A 17,043-nucleotide genomic window follows, 5' to 3' on the forward strand; every position below is an offset into this window, starting at 1 on the left:
ATAACTAAATTAATCTACTTTAATATTAATTAAATCACAGAGGATTATTTTTAGGTTAATTAAAATATATTTTAAAGCACCCATATTTAATGTAATCTTAATGGTAATTTATTAAAAACACTCAACTTTAAAAGAGTCAAAATATGTACCTAACTTTGATAAATGACCATCCGACTTAATCTATTTTTTTAAATAATAATTAAAACAACAAAATAATATTTTTTTATAAAAAACACCTTAATATATTTTATTTTAAAAATATATTTACTCTAATATTATCATAATAATTATAATCATAATTATTATAATATTTTTAATAATAATTGATACAAATATTTTAATAATAATAATTTTAATTAAATTAAAATATTTTTATTTTATATTATAATAGTTGTTGAAATTGTGTCCATTATTATTTTATTGGGATTAGAGTATTTTTTAAATGAGAAATATATTATATTATTTTCTATAAAAATGAATTCAAAATAGGTTAATTTTTATTATTTAAAAAATATTTAATAAAGTTAGATGCAGTATGATCGTAAATGAATCGAACGTTCATGCTTGTATATATTCGTTCAATATACATAAAATCTTTAAATTAAACAAATAAATTTGAACACAAATATGTTTAATTTGTTAGTGTTTATAAATAATATTCATAAATAATATTTCTATATAATGTTCATAAAAATTTTCCACATGTAATTAGAATAAATAAAAAATACTTATAATAAATAATTCATCAATTCAACATTCTTAGATAAAAATTTTCCACATGTAATTAGAATAAATTAAAAAATACTTATAATAAATAATTCATCAAATCAACATTCTCAGATTGATTCTATTAAAAAAAATTTATCTATTAATTTATAGAAATTGAGATTGAATTTTTAAATGCTAAAGAAATTGAGATGGTGCCCTATTTTCCTCCTGGGCAATAGGGAGTAGAAGATCAAATTGTCGATGGATCGATATACATTCATTTATAATCCACACAAAATTTCGACTTCAGAAATGCTTATATTATCACCAAACAAATGTAAGTTTTTGCTTCAAAAAGTATTTATATTATCACAACAAAATATTATATATTATCACCAAACAAATGTAAGCTTTTGCTATATTATCACAAAAAAATAATGTAAACTTTAGCTACTAAAATATTAATGTTATCACAAGAAAACATTTTATTTTACACGTACATACATCACAACATATTTTCTTATCGACTTTAAAATTGTAAAATTTATACAAATTAGCATGAAAAATTTATGTTATAAATTTCTAATTAATCTGCAAAAATTATACATATTTACATGATGAAGTTGTTCTATTACATTAACTACCAAACAGACTACATATGAACAACTTTGGACGTCCATTTACAAAATATCAGCCAACACAATATACATCAAAATGAGACAATCACTTCTCGATTCTAAATGAATGACATAATTTTCATTCTCATCTAACTCTTCAGCGTAAGAAGTGATTGCTTGAGCTTACAAATTTACCGATATCCCCATCTCCAATCCTCTCGATCTTCCTCTTCACTTTGATAATTAGAATCTTCAAAGTCAGACTCTTCATCACGATAATCATTCCATGGATTGTTCTCAGCTGCAAATAAACAAGTATTAATATTAACCAATTTTAATGAGTCAAATTAAAAGGAAAGAAAATATATAGTTATACCATTTGAATCATCACTTTCATAATCAGATTGTGACGGACCATCATAATAATCGTCCTCTACATAAACTTGCAAACTGTAGCAATCATACATAAACATAATGATCAAAACTAAATTTTAATTGTTAGTTCAAATTAATCAAATGTCCAAACTCATACAATGGATACTCATCAATATTACCCGTATCTATGTCCACACCAACGCCCATAGTATATATGTCGTAAACAAAGTTATCTGTTCAAAAGAAATAAAAGGGACAATTTAGCAGCAGATCATAAAGAATCTCATGGAAGATCTTAAACTACATATAAAGTTAATCATAGTATGTAAATTGGATTTCTTGTTTCCAAGCATAAAATATAACATAAGTTGTCATTGGAAGATTTAAAGATGGGAGAGAAGATGGAACCTTCCGTAGTTGCTTTGTCATGTTCAATCTCTTCAGCTGCTTGTGGAAGGAATTCCCATAGAAGTGGTAAATACTTATCCAAACTTGTACCACCAACCTCAGGAGCAACTCTGCAATATTCAGAAAAAAATTTATATAAACAAGAAAGATACACTAAAGAAGCAATAGAAACACTGAATATTAAACATACTTGGGATTTGGCACCCTTTGGTGAGTTTCATCCTCGACATCAACTCGAACAACATCATACAGATGACATTTTTCATGCAAAGAGCATTCTTCTGCATCTATGCTTTCCCTCTTATTCCATATTTGTTCAAATCGAGCACTTCTAGCAAGATCCTATAAGATTTAATAGGACTTAGCCACATTATCTTAGGAATAAAATCATCCAGATTCAATGTTGCATAATTTTAGCAATGAATTGACAATGAAACATCTCTTGATAAAACCAATATAAATGTGCAAACAAACAACTAATAGTCAAAATCATTCCAATGATCTTGTAATATTCAAGTGGGTCCTATATATCGAAAAGAATAAAAAATTTATGATACTAATTGAGCAGTTGATTTGGCTGGGAGGAAATTAATCCACCAACTTTCAAAAATAACAATTAGACATATGATAATAAAATGTGAAAGTATATAAGAGTAAAACTGTGTTTACATTTACTCACTATAACAATGAAAAACTCTTTTTTATCGCAAGCACATTATTGATCTTGTCATGTGTATAACTGGTGCATCTACATAAAATTATTTAGGTTGCATACTTCTAATAGACTGAATCTAAATGTGTAAAATGATAAAACCTAAGTCTAAGATATGTAAAATAAATATTACATTAGAAGATATTTAAGACAAAAATTCAGATGTGCATATTTCATGCATCGGAAAAATTACAATAACAAATCAATGACATGAAAGAGTAATAATCTACCTCATGCTCTTTTATAGCCTTGGCCCGCAATTGATCATGTTTCTGTTGGCACAGAAAGTGCAACAAGAATGAATATATTATTTGAGGCAAAAAAAAATGCTGAATATTCTAAGATTAAGTATAGTTATTAAACTAGAAAAAATAATAATGGAATCAAAGTAGCCAAATCAAGAGCCAAAAATCTGAAAGGCCAGGAATGATAATAAAAAAGAGTCCAATAATTTGTTTTTGCATGTGATTTTAGAAAACATGCTCAATATCATTTGATAAAATAATTTTCTCAGCTCTTTGTAATGTGAATTTTACAAAAGATTAATAACCAATTCTATGTGAGAATTATGTGCTGGCAAAAACATCCTTTAGGCGATTTTTATAATTAAGGTAGGAATCATAATACAATACATGGCAGAAATTACATAAAATTGTGTGTCATTTTAGCAGTGTCGATAATAGCAGATATAAATCAAAGGAAAAATGCAGCAGTGAAATGGTAAACAATTCTGCAAGATTAGGTTAGGGTAACATCTTTTCATGGATAAAGTAACATAAGAAATTGAAGTGATAACATTACCTTATCAGGTTTATACAAACTTCTACGCTCCTTGGATCTCTCCTTAAATTCTTTTATATTTCTGGAAGGTTGATGCTGGTTGAAAAGAGAGAGAGAAAAAGAGAATATTACTAACAGATTCAACAGATGAAATCTAAACTAATGAATTACAATGGCAGATTAGATGTTCAAATGGCAGAATATGTTATATCATATACCTCTATAACACACAGATAAAGGGAAGATGATAGTAAATATCCTGTCGATGGAACAATAAATATCCTAGGAAATATTTGGCTGGCAAACAAAATCAATTTTTTTTTAATAAAGAGAGAATAATTGTGGGAATAAAATAGACACAGGAAAGCCTCAAAAATTTGGACCTTCTTCAGCTACTTTTGTTTCAAAAACATCATTTTTTAGCAGGCAAAATAGCATTCATATTTCTAAAAAAGAAAAAAGTTATTACAAGTTAAAATGAATTACAGATTATCTGACTCACTGCAAGTAGGAGCATCATAAACAGTTAATATAAACAAGTGGAAGAAAGAGGAGCGTGTTAAAGATAACCACCTATCATATCAAATGACATAGGAGTATACAAAGAGTAACAGAGATTAGGTGTTAACCAGAAAAGAATGCAGCACATCTTTGACAGACTGGGAGTGCCCAACTGTCTCAAGACGCTGAACTAACATCTTCTTACTTGCAAGCTCATTGAGAACTGCATTTTAGAAGCATCGTTGATGAGAAATTTTCAGTCATATATGTTCACAGAATAAGCAGCCAATCAAAGCTACTTATCAGAAATTACAAAGCTAAACACAGAACATGAGGGGCTATCATTTTTAAAACTTAGTCAATTACAAACTTAGAAGAAGGAATTCCTCAGGCCTTTCGAGTAGCGTTATATTTAAATCATCAGACATTATACAAGAGTTCATGATTCCCTTTCACCAAAACAGAAAAAGTCAACCCATGTGATTCAGGAATTACAATTTACAAGAAGAAAAGTTGAAACATGAAGACAAAAGGAACTTAATAATGCTATACAAAGATCACTTTCTTTTAACAATGACATGATATCTTCATGGGTAAAACCTAATGAACAAAACATTCACAAAAATCCATCACCCTAACTTTTCTGTCCGAATCAAATTTCTGTCATTTATCTAATGTTCAAGTGTACGAAGTGCACCCGATTCAAAGTTCTCAATTAGTCATTTCAGCATCATGATTACAAAATTCATAATTATATTCAATATCATTTATAAATTAATATAAGCTACAAGCAGACAACTATATCATTTATAAATTAATATAAGCTAATAGCAGACCATTGATGTATGCTACCCCATTTCAGTTTGACTCATTGTTTCCATGTCCCTAGCATACAAAGAACATAGATTATATCTGGAAACCATTTTCGAGTTCCTCCATTTTCAAGTAGCAACAACTCAATAAATGCATGCATTGAAATAATGATAATCCCATTAAAAACAGCAAAAAAGAAAAGTGAAGGTTATACCTTTTCCTGTGCCGCAATCAGATATGGAGAGATTTCCAAGACCCAAGAATGGTTTTTTATGTGGCCTTTCATTAATCTCCAACCCTGAGGGCATAAAAACAAAAAACAAAACCACCTTTATCTCCCATTCTAATATTATCCAAAGAGAGAAAAAAGAAGACAAATAACATACAGAAGGAATCAAGTTTTGCTTGGGAGGCCTTCCGCTTAACCCTTACGATCACCGGCTTTCCAGTGATCGAACTCAGTGGAAGAGGCTTTCCTGTGAACAAACTCAGCGGAGGAGGGTTTCCTGTGATCAAACTCAGGGGAGGAGGGTTTCCTGTGATCAAACTCAGGGGAGGAGGGTTTCCTGTGATCAAACTCTGGGGAGGAGGGTTTCTTGTCATCAAACTCAGCGAAGGAGGGTTTCCTGTAATCAAACTCAGCGGAGGAGGGTTTCCTGTGTTCAAACTCAGCGGAGGAGGGTTTCCTGTGTTCAAACTCAGCGGAGGAGACTTTCTAGTGATGGAACTCAGAGGAGAAGGCTTTCCGGTGATGGACGGAGGAGACATCGAACCCAGAGCAGTATGCTTTCCGGTGATGGAACTCAGCGGAGGAGGCTTTCCGTTGATCGACGGAGGAGACATCGAAGGTTAACGCCCGGAGAATAAGAAACGACCGGAGAACAAGAATCGCCCAGAGAATCGCCTCCGGAGAACAAGAATCGCCCGGAGAACAAAAATCGCCGGAAGAAAAGAATCGAGGTTTCGGTGAATAGGTTTGTGAGAAAAAAGACTCCCTGTTATGCTTATTTATCGGCTAGGCCACCCGTAACCGGGTCCCATTTACCCGTTGACACGGTTACATGGGCCCCAACCGGAACTCACCTATTGACTGAGGGGACAAATGAAAAGGCCAGATAAGTTGCAGCAGGGTCCATTTATTCTGAAGTATCTCTCGTTAGCTTTCGAATGAGAGGTCCTTGAATCCCTTAGCTGAGATTTTATCAATTTAAATTAGTTTAAGGGTGATTTTCAAAAATGCTTCCAATAATTATTAGTTATCGTTAAAATATCACTAATAACGTATTTTTATTCTTTAATTATCAAGAAATACGGGAGGAAAATAGGAAATATTTTAATAATAAAATAAAATTTATTATGCATTTTATTATTCTACTATTTAACCCGCTTCTTATATTATTATTTTTTGTACATGCCTCGAGTATCGGGGTATTAAGGACCAAGGTAAACCGGTCATTGTCTACAGATAGCATTGACTAGAGACATTCTAAAGACTTGGTCGATACAGAAGATAGCTCAATACACCCCCTCCGAGTCGTGGCAACTCAGTCAATATTCCAGCCACATCATTCCGGTCGTTCCGTCTTATCAACTTCCAGGCGGGATCACTCACTGTTACAACTTGCATATTGTCGAGAACCAATGTTTCTCACCTCCGAGTATTTGGTTATGCAGTATAGGTCGTTATCACGCCTACACGAAGAACCAAAATGGATCTACAATGTAGATTTGGAATTTACGTGGGATATAATTCACCATCTATTATTAATATTTGGAGTTTTTGATAGGTGACTTGTTTACTATAAGATTTGCAAATTGCTACTTTGATGAAATGAACTTTCCAAGGTTGAGGGAGGAAAATTGTATACTAAAAAAAATGGAAAAAAAAAATTATTAGAATGAAAGAAATATTACCTCATTTTGATCCCCGCAACAATCAATATGAGTAAGAAGTGGAAAAAATCATTCATTTGCAAAAAATTACAAATAAATTGTCTGATGCTTTTGTTAATACAAAAAATATAACAAAGTCATACATACAAATATAGAATACTCCAGTAAACATTAATGTCCTAGGACCATCAATTACTCTACCTGTAAATATATCTAGAATACGCTAGAAACGTGGTCAACCAATTAGTTTGAAAGACACTGTATCTCAAAAAATAAAGATACAAGAAAGGAAAAATCAAAAACTCCAGAAGAAGCAATTCTAGATGATAAAGTAAGAGAAATCAGCAATTCTAGATGATAAAGTAAGAGAAATCAATGAATCAGATGCGTATAATGTTGTTTTCAAAGAACCATGGAAACAATAAGGTTTCAATAAAATATGACCTTTGACATCATGCAAAATAATAAAGATCCGGAACCACAATTTATCAAAGATGGTAAAGAAAGAAATAACTGACTAAAATGAAAAGTCACTATACAGACTGAACTAGAATCTCTAAAAATGTAAAGTCTTTAGGTTTGTAATTCAAACACCTAAATATGGCCTTTCTGCTTTTTGATTAGTTTGGTTGTATCAGAAAGACTAGACATGCAACTTATGGATGTAGTCACTACATATAGATATAGTTCACTCAATAGCGATATATACATGAAAACCCCTGTAGGATTTAAATCACCAGAAACAAATGATGTAACCCCCCAAGACCATATTCTCAATAAAATTACAAAAATTATTATATAGATTAAAGTAATCAGGGTGCATGTGGTACAATCGTCTAAGTGAATAATTATTATAAGAAAGGTATACAAATAATATTATTTGTCCGTGCATTTTACAAAAAAGATGAAGAAAATTTTGCAATTATAACAGTTTATATCGATGATTTAAATTTGTCTTGATTGTAAATTAAATATTTACCATAAGTAATATTTGTTCATTAATCCTCATACACACAAAGAAAACTAAAGTACTTTTATAAGGATAATGCACATGCATTGCCTTCCCTAATAGTTGTTTGATTACTTGACATTAAAAAAAAATGATCTTTTTTGTCCACTCAAAGATGGAGAAAATATTATTAGTCCAAAACTACCATATCTTAATGCAATTGGTGCATTATCATATCTACCAATTATACTCGCCCAGATATTACATTTACATTTTCTGTTACCCTTCTAGCAAGTAACTCTTCTCTAATTGGAAGACATTGGAATGATGTAAAATATATATTTTGTTTCCTTCATGGTATAACATACATGAGATTATTTTATTCAATAAGATCATATTTATCTTTAAAAATATATGCAGATGTAGTTATCTTTCAAATCCACATCAAGCTAGATCCCAAACACGTTATGTGTTTACACAAGGAGGCATTGCTATATCATGGAAGTCAACAAACAAGTTTTAACAGGGGCATCGTCAAATTACTCTGAAATTATTACAATGCATTGTGGCAAAAGGCGAATACACTCGCCCCCAGCGCCCCCACCAACCCGTCACAGGGTCAACACGGAGGAGGTAAATCACAGGCGGCTACTAGCCTTTGAAATAGTGACTACTACATAAAGGAGGTATTTACCTCGGCTTTGTCGAGATTTGAATCCCAGACCTTATTGTGGCAACACCTCATGCGCTAGCCACTAGACCCATCCGAGGGGACGAAATTATTACAATGCATGAACCAAGTCGAGGATGTATATGGTTGAGATCTATGTCTCTATATATTCAAAAATCATGCAAACTAATAACAACTAAAGGGAGGTTATATTAAAGGGGATAGAACAAACATATTTTATCAAAGTTCTTCTACACACATGAACTCCAAAAGAAATGTGATATTAATGTCCAGTAAATTCATTCTAGTGACAATGTAGCTGATTTATTCACAAAAGTATTAGTGGCGTCGATACTCAAGTAATTAGTGCACAAGATAGGGATGTATCAAATAAAGGATTTTTAGTGATTAAAATCAAGGGGAGTAGCATTCTTTTTCGTTCGTTCAAGTTTTTTTCAATGGGTTTTACTATAAGGTTTTAACGAGAAGGCGTCGTATTCTCTGTCAATCATCAAAGGAAAAGTGTTATAATAAATGATTGATTTGATTTTATTGTTAATTGAAATATCATTGTATTCTTTTATTTATGTACTATTTTACATATCTTATTAATATGGGTGTTTACTAGACCGATTGAATAAAATAATTCTCTCTTCTTCTAACTGTAACAAAATTAATTTACTTTAATATTAATTAAATCACAGAGGATTATTTTAAAGTTAATTAAAATATGTTTTAAAGCACCCATATTTAATGTAATCTTAATGGTAATTTATTAAAAACACACACTCAACTTTAAAAGAGTCAAAATATGTACCTAACTTTGATAAATGACCATCCGACTTAATCTATTTTTTTTAATAATAATTAAAACAACAAAATAATATTTTTTTTTATAAAAAACACCTTAATATATATTTATTTTAAAAATATATTTACTCTAATATTATTATAATATTTTTAATAATAATTGATACAAATGTTTTAATAATAATAATTTTAATTAAATTAAAATATTTTTATTTTATATTATAATAGTTGTTGAAATTGTATCCATTATAATTTTATTGGAATTAGAGTATTTTTAAAATGAGAAATATATTATATTATTTTCTATAAAAAAGAATTCAAAATAGGTTAATTTTTATTATTTAAAAAATATTTAATAAAGTTATATGTAATAGGATCATAATAAAGTTTGAATACAAATGTGTTTAACTCGTTAGTATTTATGAAAAATGTTCATAAACAATATTTGTATATAATGTTCACAAAAATTGTAATTAAAATAAATTGAAAAACGTATATGATAATTCAACAATTTAATGTTGTTAGGTTGATTCCATTAAAATAAATTATCAGTTAATTTATAAAAACTGAGATTGAATTCTTAAATGCTAAAAAAAAAAAAAAAATTTGAGATGGTGCCCTACTTTCCTCCTGGGCAAAAGGGAGTAGAAGATCAAATCGACGGTGGATTGATATACATTCATTTGTAATCCACACAAAATTTCGACATCAGAAATGCTTATCTTATCACCAAATAAAAATGTTAAGTCTTTGCTTCAAAAAGTATTTATATTATCACAAACAAAAATATTATATATCATCACCAAACAAATGTAAGCTTTCGCTATGTTATCACAAAAAAAATAATGTAAAATTTAGCTTCAAATATATGAATGTTATCACAAGAAAATATTTTATTTTACATGTACATACATTACAACATATTTTCTTACGACTTTTAAATTGTAAAATTTATACAAATTAGTATGAAAAAATTATTTTATAAATTTCTAATTAATTTGCAAAAAATATACATATTTACATGATGAAGTTGTTCTATTACATTAACTACCAAACAGACCAACTTTGGATGTCCAGTTACAAAATATCAGCCAACACAAAATATACATCAAAATGAGACAATCACTGTCTCGATTTAATACATGCACAATAAACTAATTGACATTTCCATCTCCAATACTCTCGATCTTCCTTTACTCTTCACTGGTAAGTGATAACTTTTGTCGTTTATAATCTTAATCTGAGTCAGAAATCTTCTAAATGAATGACAGAATTTTCATTCTCATCTAACTCTTCAGCATCAGAAGTGATTGCTTGAGCTTACAAATTTACCGATATCCCCATATCGAGTCCTCTCGATCTTCCTCTTCACTTTGATCATAATCCGAGTTAGAATCTTCAAAGTCAGACTCTTCATCGCGATAATCATTCCATGGATTGTTCTCAGCTGCAAATAAACAAGTATTAATATTAACCAATTTTAATATGAGTCAAATTAAAAGGAAAGAAAATATAGTCATACCATTTGAATCATCACTTTCATAACCAGATTGTAACGGACCATCATAATAATCGTCCTCTACATAAACTTGCACACTGTAACAATCATACATAAACATAATGAATATCAAAACTAAATTCCAATTGTTAGTTCAAATTAATCAAATGTCCAAATTCATACAACGGATACTCATCAATGTTATCCGTATCTGTGTCCACACCAACGCCCATAGTATATATGTCGTAAACAAAGTTATCTGTTCAAAAGAAATAAAAGGGACAATTTAGCAAGGAGCAGATCATAAAGAATCTCATGGAAAATCTTAAACTACATATAAAGTTAATCATAGTATGTAAATTGGATTTCTTGTTTCCAAGCATAAAATATAACAAAAATTGTCATTGGAAGATTTAAAGATCGGAGAGAAGATGGAACCTTCCGTAGTTGCTTTGTCATGTTCAATCTCTTCAGCTGCTTGTGGAAGGAATTCTCATAGAAGTGGTAAATACTTATCCAAACTTGTACCACCAACCTCAATAGCAACTCTGTAGCATTCAGGAATCTTTTATATAAACCAGAAAAATACACTAAAGAAGCAATAAAAACACTGAATATTAAACATACTTGGGATTTGGCACCCTTTGGTGAGTTTCATCCTCGGCATCAACTCGAACAACATCATACAAATGACATTTTTCATGCAAAGAGCATTCTTCTGCATCTATGCTTCCCCTCTTCTTCCATATTTGTTCAAATCGAGCACTTCTAGCAAGATCCTATAAGATTCAATAGGACTTAGCCACATTATCTTAGGAATAAAATCATCCAGATTCAATGTTGCATAATTTTAGCAATGAATTGACAATGAAGCATCTCTTGATAAAACCAATATAAATGTGCAAACAAACAACTAATAGTCCAAATCATTCCAATGATCTTGTAATATTCAAGTGGGTCCTATATATCGAAAAGAATAAAAAAAAATTATGATACTAATTGAGCAATTGATTTGGCTGGGAGGAAATTAATCCACCAACTTTCAAAAATAACAATTAGACATATGATAATAAAATGTGAAAGTATATAAGAGTAAAACTGTGTTTACATTTACTCACTATAACAATGAAAAACTCTTTTTTATCGCAAGCACATTATTGATCTTGTCATGTGTATAACTGGTGCATCTACATAAAATTATTTAGATTGCATACTTCTAATAGACTGAATCTAAATGTGTAAAATGATAAAACCTAAGTCTAAGATATGTAAAATAAATATTACATTAGAAGACATCTAACACAAAATTCAGATGTGCATATTTCATGCATCGGAAAAATTACAATAACAATTCAATGACATGAAAGAGTAAAAATCTACCTCATGCTCTTTTATAGCCTTGGCCCGCAATTGATCATGTTTCTGTTGGCACAGAAAGTGCAACAAGAATGAATATATTATTTGAGGCAAAAAAATGCTGAATATTCTAGGATTAAGTAAAGTTATTAAACTAGAAAAAATAATAATGGAATCAAAGTAGCCAAATCAAAAGCCAAAAATCTGAAAGGCCAGGGATGATAATAAAAAAGAGTCCAATAATTTGTTTTTGCAAGTGATTTTAGAAAACATGCTCAATATCATTTGATAGAATAATTTTCTCAGCTCTTTGTAATGTGAATTTTACAAAAGATTAATAACCAATTCTATATGAGAATTATGTGCTGGCAAAAACATCCTTTAGGCGATTTTTATAATTAAGGTAGGAATCATAATACAATACATGGCAGAAATTACATAAAATTGTGTGCCATTTTAGCAGTGTCGATAATAGCAGATACAAATCAAAGGAAAAATGCAGCAGTGAAATGGTAAACAATTCTGCAAGATTAGGTTAGGGTAACATCTTTTCATGGATAAAGTAACATAAGAAATTGAAGTAATAACATTACCTTATCAGGTTTATACAAACTTCTACGCTCCTTAGATCTCTCCTTGAATTCTTTTATATTTCTGGAAGCTTGCTGCTGGTTGAAAAGAGAGAGAGAAAAAGAGAATATTACTAACAGATTCAACAGATGAAATCTAAACTAATGAATTACAATGGCAGATTAGATGTTCAAATGGCAGAATATGTTATATCATATACCTCTATAACACACAGATAAAGGGAAGATGATAGTAAATATCCTGTCGATGGAACAATAAATATCCTAGGAAATATTTGGCTGGCTAACAAAATCAATTTTTTTAATAAAGAGAGAATAATTGTGGGAATAAAATAGACACAGGAAAGCCTTAAAAATTTGGACCTTCATCAGCTACTTTTGTTTAAAAAACATCATTTTTTAGCAGGCAAAATAGCATTCATATTTCTAAAAAAGAAATAAGTTATTACAAGTTAAAATGAATTACAGATTATCTGACTCACTGAAAGCAGGAGCATCATAAACTGTTAATATAAACAAGTGGAAGAAAGAGGAACGTGTTAAAGATAACCACCTATCATATCAAATGACATAGGAGTATACAGAGAGTAACAGAGATTAGGTGTTAACCAGAAAAGAATGCAGCACATCTTTGACAGACTGGGAGTGCCCAACTGTCTCAAGACGCTGAACTAACATCTTCTTACTTGCAAGCTCATTGAGAACTGCATTTTAGAAGCATCGTTGATGAGAAATTTTCAGTCATATATGTTCACAGAATAGGCAGCCAATCAAAGCTACTTATCATAAATTACAAAGCTAAACACAGAACATGAGGGGCTATCATTTTTAAAACTTAGTCAATTACAAACTTATAAGAAGGAACTCCTCAGGCCTTTCCAGTAGCGTTATATTTAAATCATTGGACATTATACAAGAGTTCATGATTCCCTTTCACCAAAACAGAAAAAGTCAACCCATGTGATTCAGGAATTACAATTTACAAGAAGAAAAGTTGAAACATGAAGACAAAAGGAACTTAATAATGCTATACAAAGATCACTTTCTTTTAACAATGACATGATATCTTCATGGGTAAAACCTAGTGAACAAAACATTCACAAAAATCCATCACCCTAACTTTTCTGTCCGAATCAAGTTTCTGTCATTTATCTAATGTTCAAGTGTACGAAGTGCACCCGATTCAAAGTTCTCAATTAGTCATTTCAGTATCATGATTACAAAATTCATAATTATATTCAATATCATTTATAAATTAATATAAGCTACAAGCAGACAACTATATCATTTATAAATTAATATAAGCTAATAGCAGACCATTGATGTATGCTACCCCATTTCAGTTTGACTCATTGTTTCCATGTCCCTAGCATATAAAGAACATAGATTATATCTGGAAACCATTTTCGAGTTCCTCCATTTTCAAGTAGCAACAACTCAATAAATGCATGCATTGAAATTATGATAATCCCATTAAAAACAGCAAAAAAGAAAAGTGAAGGATATACCTTTTCCTGTGCCGCAATCAGATATGGAGAGATTTCCAAGACCCAAGAATGCTTTTTTACGTGGCCTTTCATTAATCTCCAACCCTGAGGGCATAAAAACAAAAAACAAAACCACCTTTATCTCCCATTCTAATATTATCCAAAGAGGGAAAAAAGAAGAAGACAAATAACATACAGAAGGAATCAAGTTTTGCTTGGGAGGCCTTCCGCTTAACCCTTACAATCACCGGCTTTCCAGTGATCGAACTCAGTGGAAGAGGTTTTCCTGTGAACAAACTCAGCGGAGGAGGGTTTCCTGTGATCAAACTCTGGGGAGGAGGGTTTCTTGTCATCAAACTCAGCGAAGGAGGGTTTCCTGTAATCAAACTCAGCGGAGGAGGGTTTCCTGTGTTCAAACTCAGCGGAGGAGGCATGGAACTCAGCGGAGGAGACTTTCCAGTGATGGAACTCAGAGGAGGAGGCTTTCTGGTGATGGACGGAGGAGACATCGAACTCAGAGCAGTATGCTTTCCGGTGATGGAACTCAGCGGAGGAGGCTTTCCGTTGATCGACGGAGGAGACATCGAAGGTTAACGCCCGGAGAATAAGAATCGACCGGAGAACAAGAATCGCCCAGAGAATCGCCTCCGGAGAACAAGAATCGCCCGGAGAACAAAAATCGCCGGGAGAAAAGAATCGAGGGTTTCGGTGAATAGGTTTGTGAGAGAAAAAGACTCCCTGATATGCGTATTTATAGGCAAAGCCATCCGTAACCGGGTCCCATTTAACCGTTGACATGGGTCCGACCTGGAGCTCACCTATTGACTGAGGGGATAAATGAAAAGGCCCAAATAAGTTACAGCAGGGTCCATTTATTCTGAAGTATCTCTCGTTAGCCTTCGAATGGGAGGTAATTTTCAAAAATGCTTCCAATATTTATTAGTTGTTGTTAAAATATCACTAAAAACGTATTTTACTATTTAATTATCACGAATTACCAGAGAAAAACAGGGAATATTTTAATAATAAATAAATTTTTGTTATAATAGATAATTGTATTTAAAACACGGAATATTTTAATAAATTTTATTAAAAATAAATATAATTATATTCTTCCATTTATATACATTCCATCTATCTTATAAATAGAGGTATTTAATAAAATAATTTAATAAGATAATTTTCTCTTGTTCTACTATTAAATTATAATAAGTTATCGAGTGCTATTATACTTTGAAGTAACACAAATTTTAAATTTATATTATGCTCTCTTTGGAAAAGCACAAATTTTAATTTTATATTAATGCTCCTAAAATAACATATTATTTAATTAGATTTAATATTAATTCTCTTGAAGTAGTATCATCCTAATTTATATTAATACTCTGAAAAAAAAACATAATTTTTAATTTAGGTTGATGCTCTTCATGTAATACAATACGAATTTATGTTGATTTATTAAGATATCTATAATTTAAAAATATAAAGATATAAAATTTATCAATATTCCTGAAAATATTGATTTAAGATATAAGTTTTATCAATGTTGCGATGAATATTGATAACCTAACATATATCAATATTCCTAAAAAATATTGAAATATATATTAGTTTTGATTATATTATCACATACTTTTTTTAATTTTTGTTTCCTTTTAATTTTTGTTCCTATAATATTTTTGTGTAGAAATAAATATTTGATTACTTAATATAATGTGTTTTGATCCTATTATAACATGCTTGTTTAATATTTTTTTCCTTTAAATTTTTATAATATTTTGTGTTAAAATAAATATTTGATTGCTTCAAATATTAACACATTTTGTTTTAGAAATTATTTTATTCTATTTTTTTTTTAATTTTCTTTTATGGTTGTTATGATAAATATCACAAAGTTTGAATTTGAAACACTTAATTAGAAAAAAAAAAATATTTGTCATAGATTTTGCATACTAAGATCCCACCTTGTCTCTAAGAGGGTAGGATACATTAAAAAAAAAACAACTAATCCTTATAGGATCATGCAAAAACACTTATTTTCTTTCGTCACTATCTTGATGATAGATTGAAAATTTATTGTCTCATTGTAAAAAAAAAAATCACAAGAACTTTGAAAAAACATGAAAGAAAGGCATCAGAGAATTATAATTCGCCCAAAACCCCGTTATGAATGGATGCATCTTCCTCTGCATGATTTTAAATATGTAAGCTATTATAACTCGCATTATTCAAGATTAACTCCAAACTCACAATTTACAGAGAGAAAATTATTATCAAAATTTATTTTAAAAAAACTTTCTCTACTTTTTATGCACAAATGTGATCCTACAGCAGCAACATCGTGATCGTGGATTTTAAAAATATTATGAGTTTATCTCATGCCTACTAGTTGTCGAACGAAATAATAAGCTACTCATAAAAAATCATTAATTGCATCCAACTGCATCTACACCGTTTCCGAAAGCAAATGGAATATCATTCCCCGAAGTGAATGATAACTCATTTCAAAATTATAAAATTGGGATAAGTCATGGGTGTGACCGTGGGCGTGGCCAAAAAAAATTATCAGCAATAAAATCATAAAAGACTTAAAATAAGCCACTAGTAGTGGATATCTAACAATGAAGAAAACAAGGCAAAAACACAAAAGAATATGAAGATGAATGTTTTAAATGTAGGATGAAGGGGAATTAGTCTCGTACCTATCGTACAACAATACATCTTGTGGATCTATACTAAAATTGGTCAAAGGAAAAGGAAAAATAGAGAAAATTTTTGTTGATGATTATGATTCAATTGGCATAGCCCATTTGGATGTCTCTATTTTTTTTTTTACCCAAAGATGACAATACTAATCCTTTGATTGGTGGTAGTGT

At 30.4% G+C, this 17,043-nt stretch overlaps 2 protein-coding genes across 4 annotated transcripts; both read right to left on the bottom strand.

The window, feature by feature from the left end:
- Positions 1-1,267: 1,267 nt before the first annotated feature.
- LOC121967369 (RNA-directed DNA methylation 4-like) lies at positions 1,268-5,875 on the bottom strand. 2 transcript variants are annotated; one of them, XM_042517534.1, is made up of 10 exons: positions 5,301-5,875; positions 5,129-5,212; positions 4,230-4,324; positions 3,622-3,696; positions 3,051-3,092; positions 2,299-2,450; positions 2,109-2,218; positions 1,858-1,933; positions 1,702-1,775; positions 1,268-1,626 (listed from the first exon to the last, which is right to left on the bottom strand). In XM_042517534.1, exons 1-10 carry the CDS (start codon positions 5,755-5,757, stop codon positions 1,517-1,519), a joined length of 1,275 nt encoding a protein of 424 aa, XP_042373468.1. In that variant the 5' UTR covers positions 5,758-5,875; the 3' UTR covers positions 1,268-1,516. The 2 variants fall into 2 exon arrangements, 1 of the variants encoding a protein (XP_042373468.1); XR_006107733.1 differs by having other exon boundaries at positions 1,269-1,626; positions 1,880-1,933.
- Positions 5,876-10,235: 4,360 nt separating this feature from the next.
- LOC121967370 (RNA-directed DNA methylation 4-like) lies at positions 10,236-14,883 on the bottom strand. 2 transcript variants are annotated; one of them, XM_042517536.1, is made up of 10 exons: positions 14,364-14,883; positions 14,189-14,272; positions 13,290-13,384; positions 12,684-12,755; positions 12,115-12,156; positions 11,362-11,513; positions 11,173-11,282; positions 10,918-10,993; positions 10,759-10,832; positions 10,236-10,683 (listed from the first exon to the last, which is right to left on the bottom strand). In XM_042517536.1, the coding sequence occupies exons 1-7, from the start codon at positions 14,749-14,751 to the stop codon at positions 11,228-11,230; spliced, it is 888 nt and encodes a 295-aa protein (XP_042373470.1). In that variant the 5' UTR covers positions 14,752-14,883; the 3' UTR covers positions 10,236-10,683; positions 10,759-10,832; positions 10,918-10,993; positions 11,173-11,227. The 2 variants fall into 2 exon arrangements, with proteins under 2 accessions (XP_042373470.1, XP_042373469.1); XM_042517535.1 differs by having other exon boundaries at positions 12,684-12,758.
- Positions 14,884-17,043: the final 2,160 nt, after the last annotated feature.

This window comes from Zingiber officinale, chromosome 3B (genome assembly GCF_018446385.1).
Source record: "Zingiber officinale cultivar Zhangliang chromosome 3B, Zo_v1.1, whole genome shotgun sequence".
In the NCBI taxonomy this organism is placed as follows: domain Eukaryota; kingdom Viridiplantae; phylum Streptophyta; class Magnoliopsida; order Zingiberales; family Zingiberaceae; genus Zingiber; species Zingiber officinale.

Bases quoted from the DNA above. Each gene is read 5' to 3' on its own strand.
- LOC121967369 (XM_042517534.1), bottom strand. From the start codon at position 5,757: ATGTCTCCTCCGTCGATCAACGGAAAGCCTCCTCCGCTGAGTTCCATC. The intron at 4,325-5,128 runs GTATAACCTTCA...TCTAAAATGCAG, and splicing joins TGATTGCGGCACAGGAAAAG to TTCTCAATGAGCTTGCAAGT. The intron at 3,697-4,229 runs GTTAACACCTAA...CTTTTCAACCAG, and splicing joins ATGTGCTGCATTCTTTTCTG to CATCAACCTTCCAGAAATAT.
- LOC121967370 (XM_042517535.1), bottom strand. From the start codon at position 14,751: ATGTCTCCTCCGTCGATCAACGGAAAGCCTCCTCCGCTGAGTTCCATC. The intron at 12,759-13,289 runs GTTAACACCTAA...CTTTTCAACCAG, and splicing joins ATGTGCTGCATTCTTTTCTG to CAGCAAGCTTCCAGAAATAT. The intron at 11,514-12,114 runs GTAGATTTTTAC...TGAATCTTATAG, and splicing joins AGGCTATAAAAGAGCATGAG to GATCTTGCTAGAAGTGCTCG.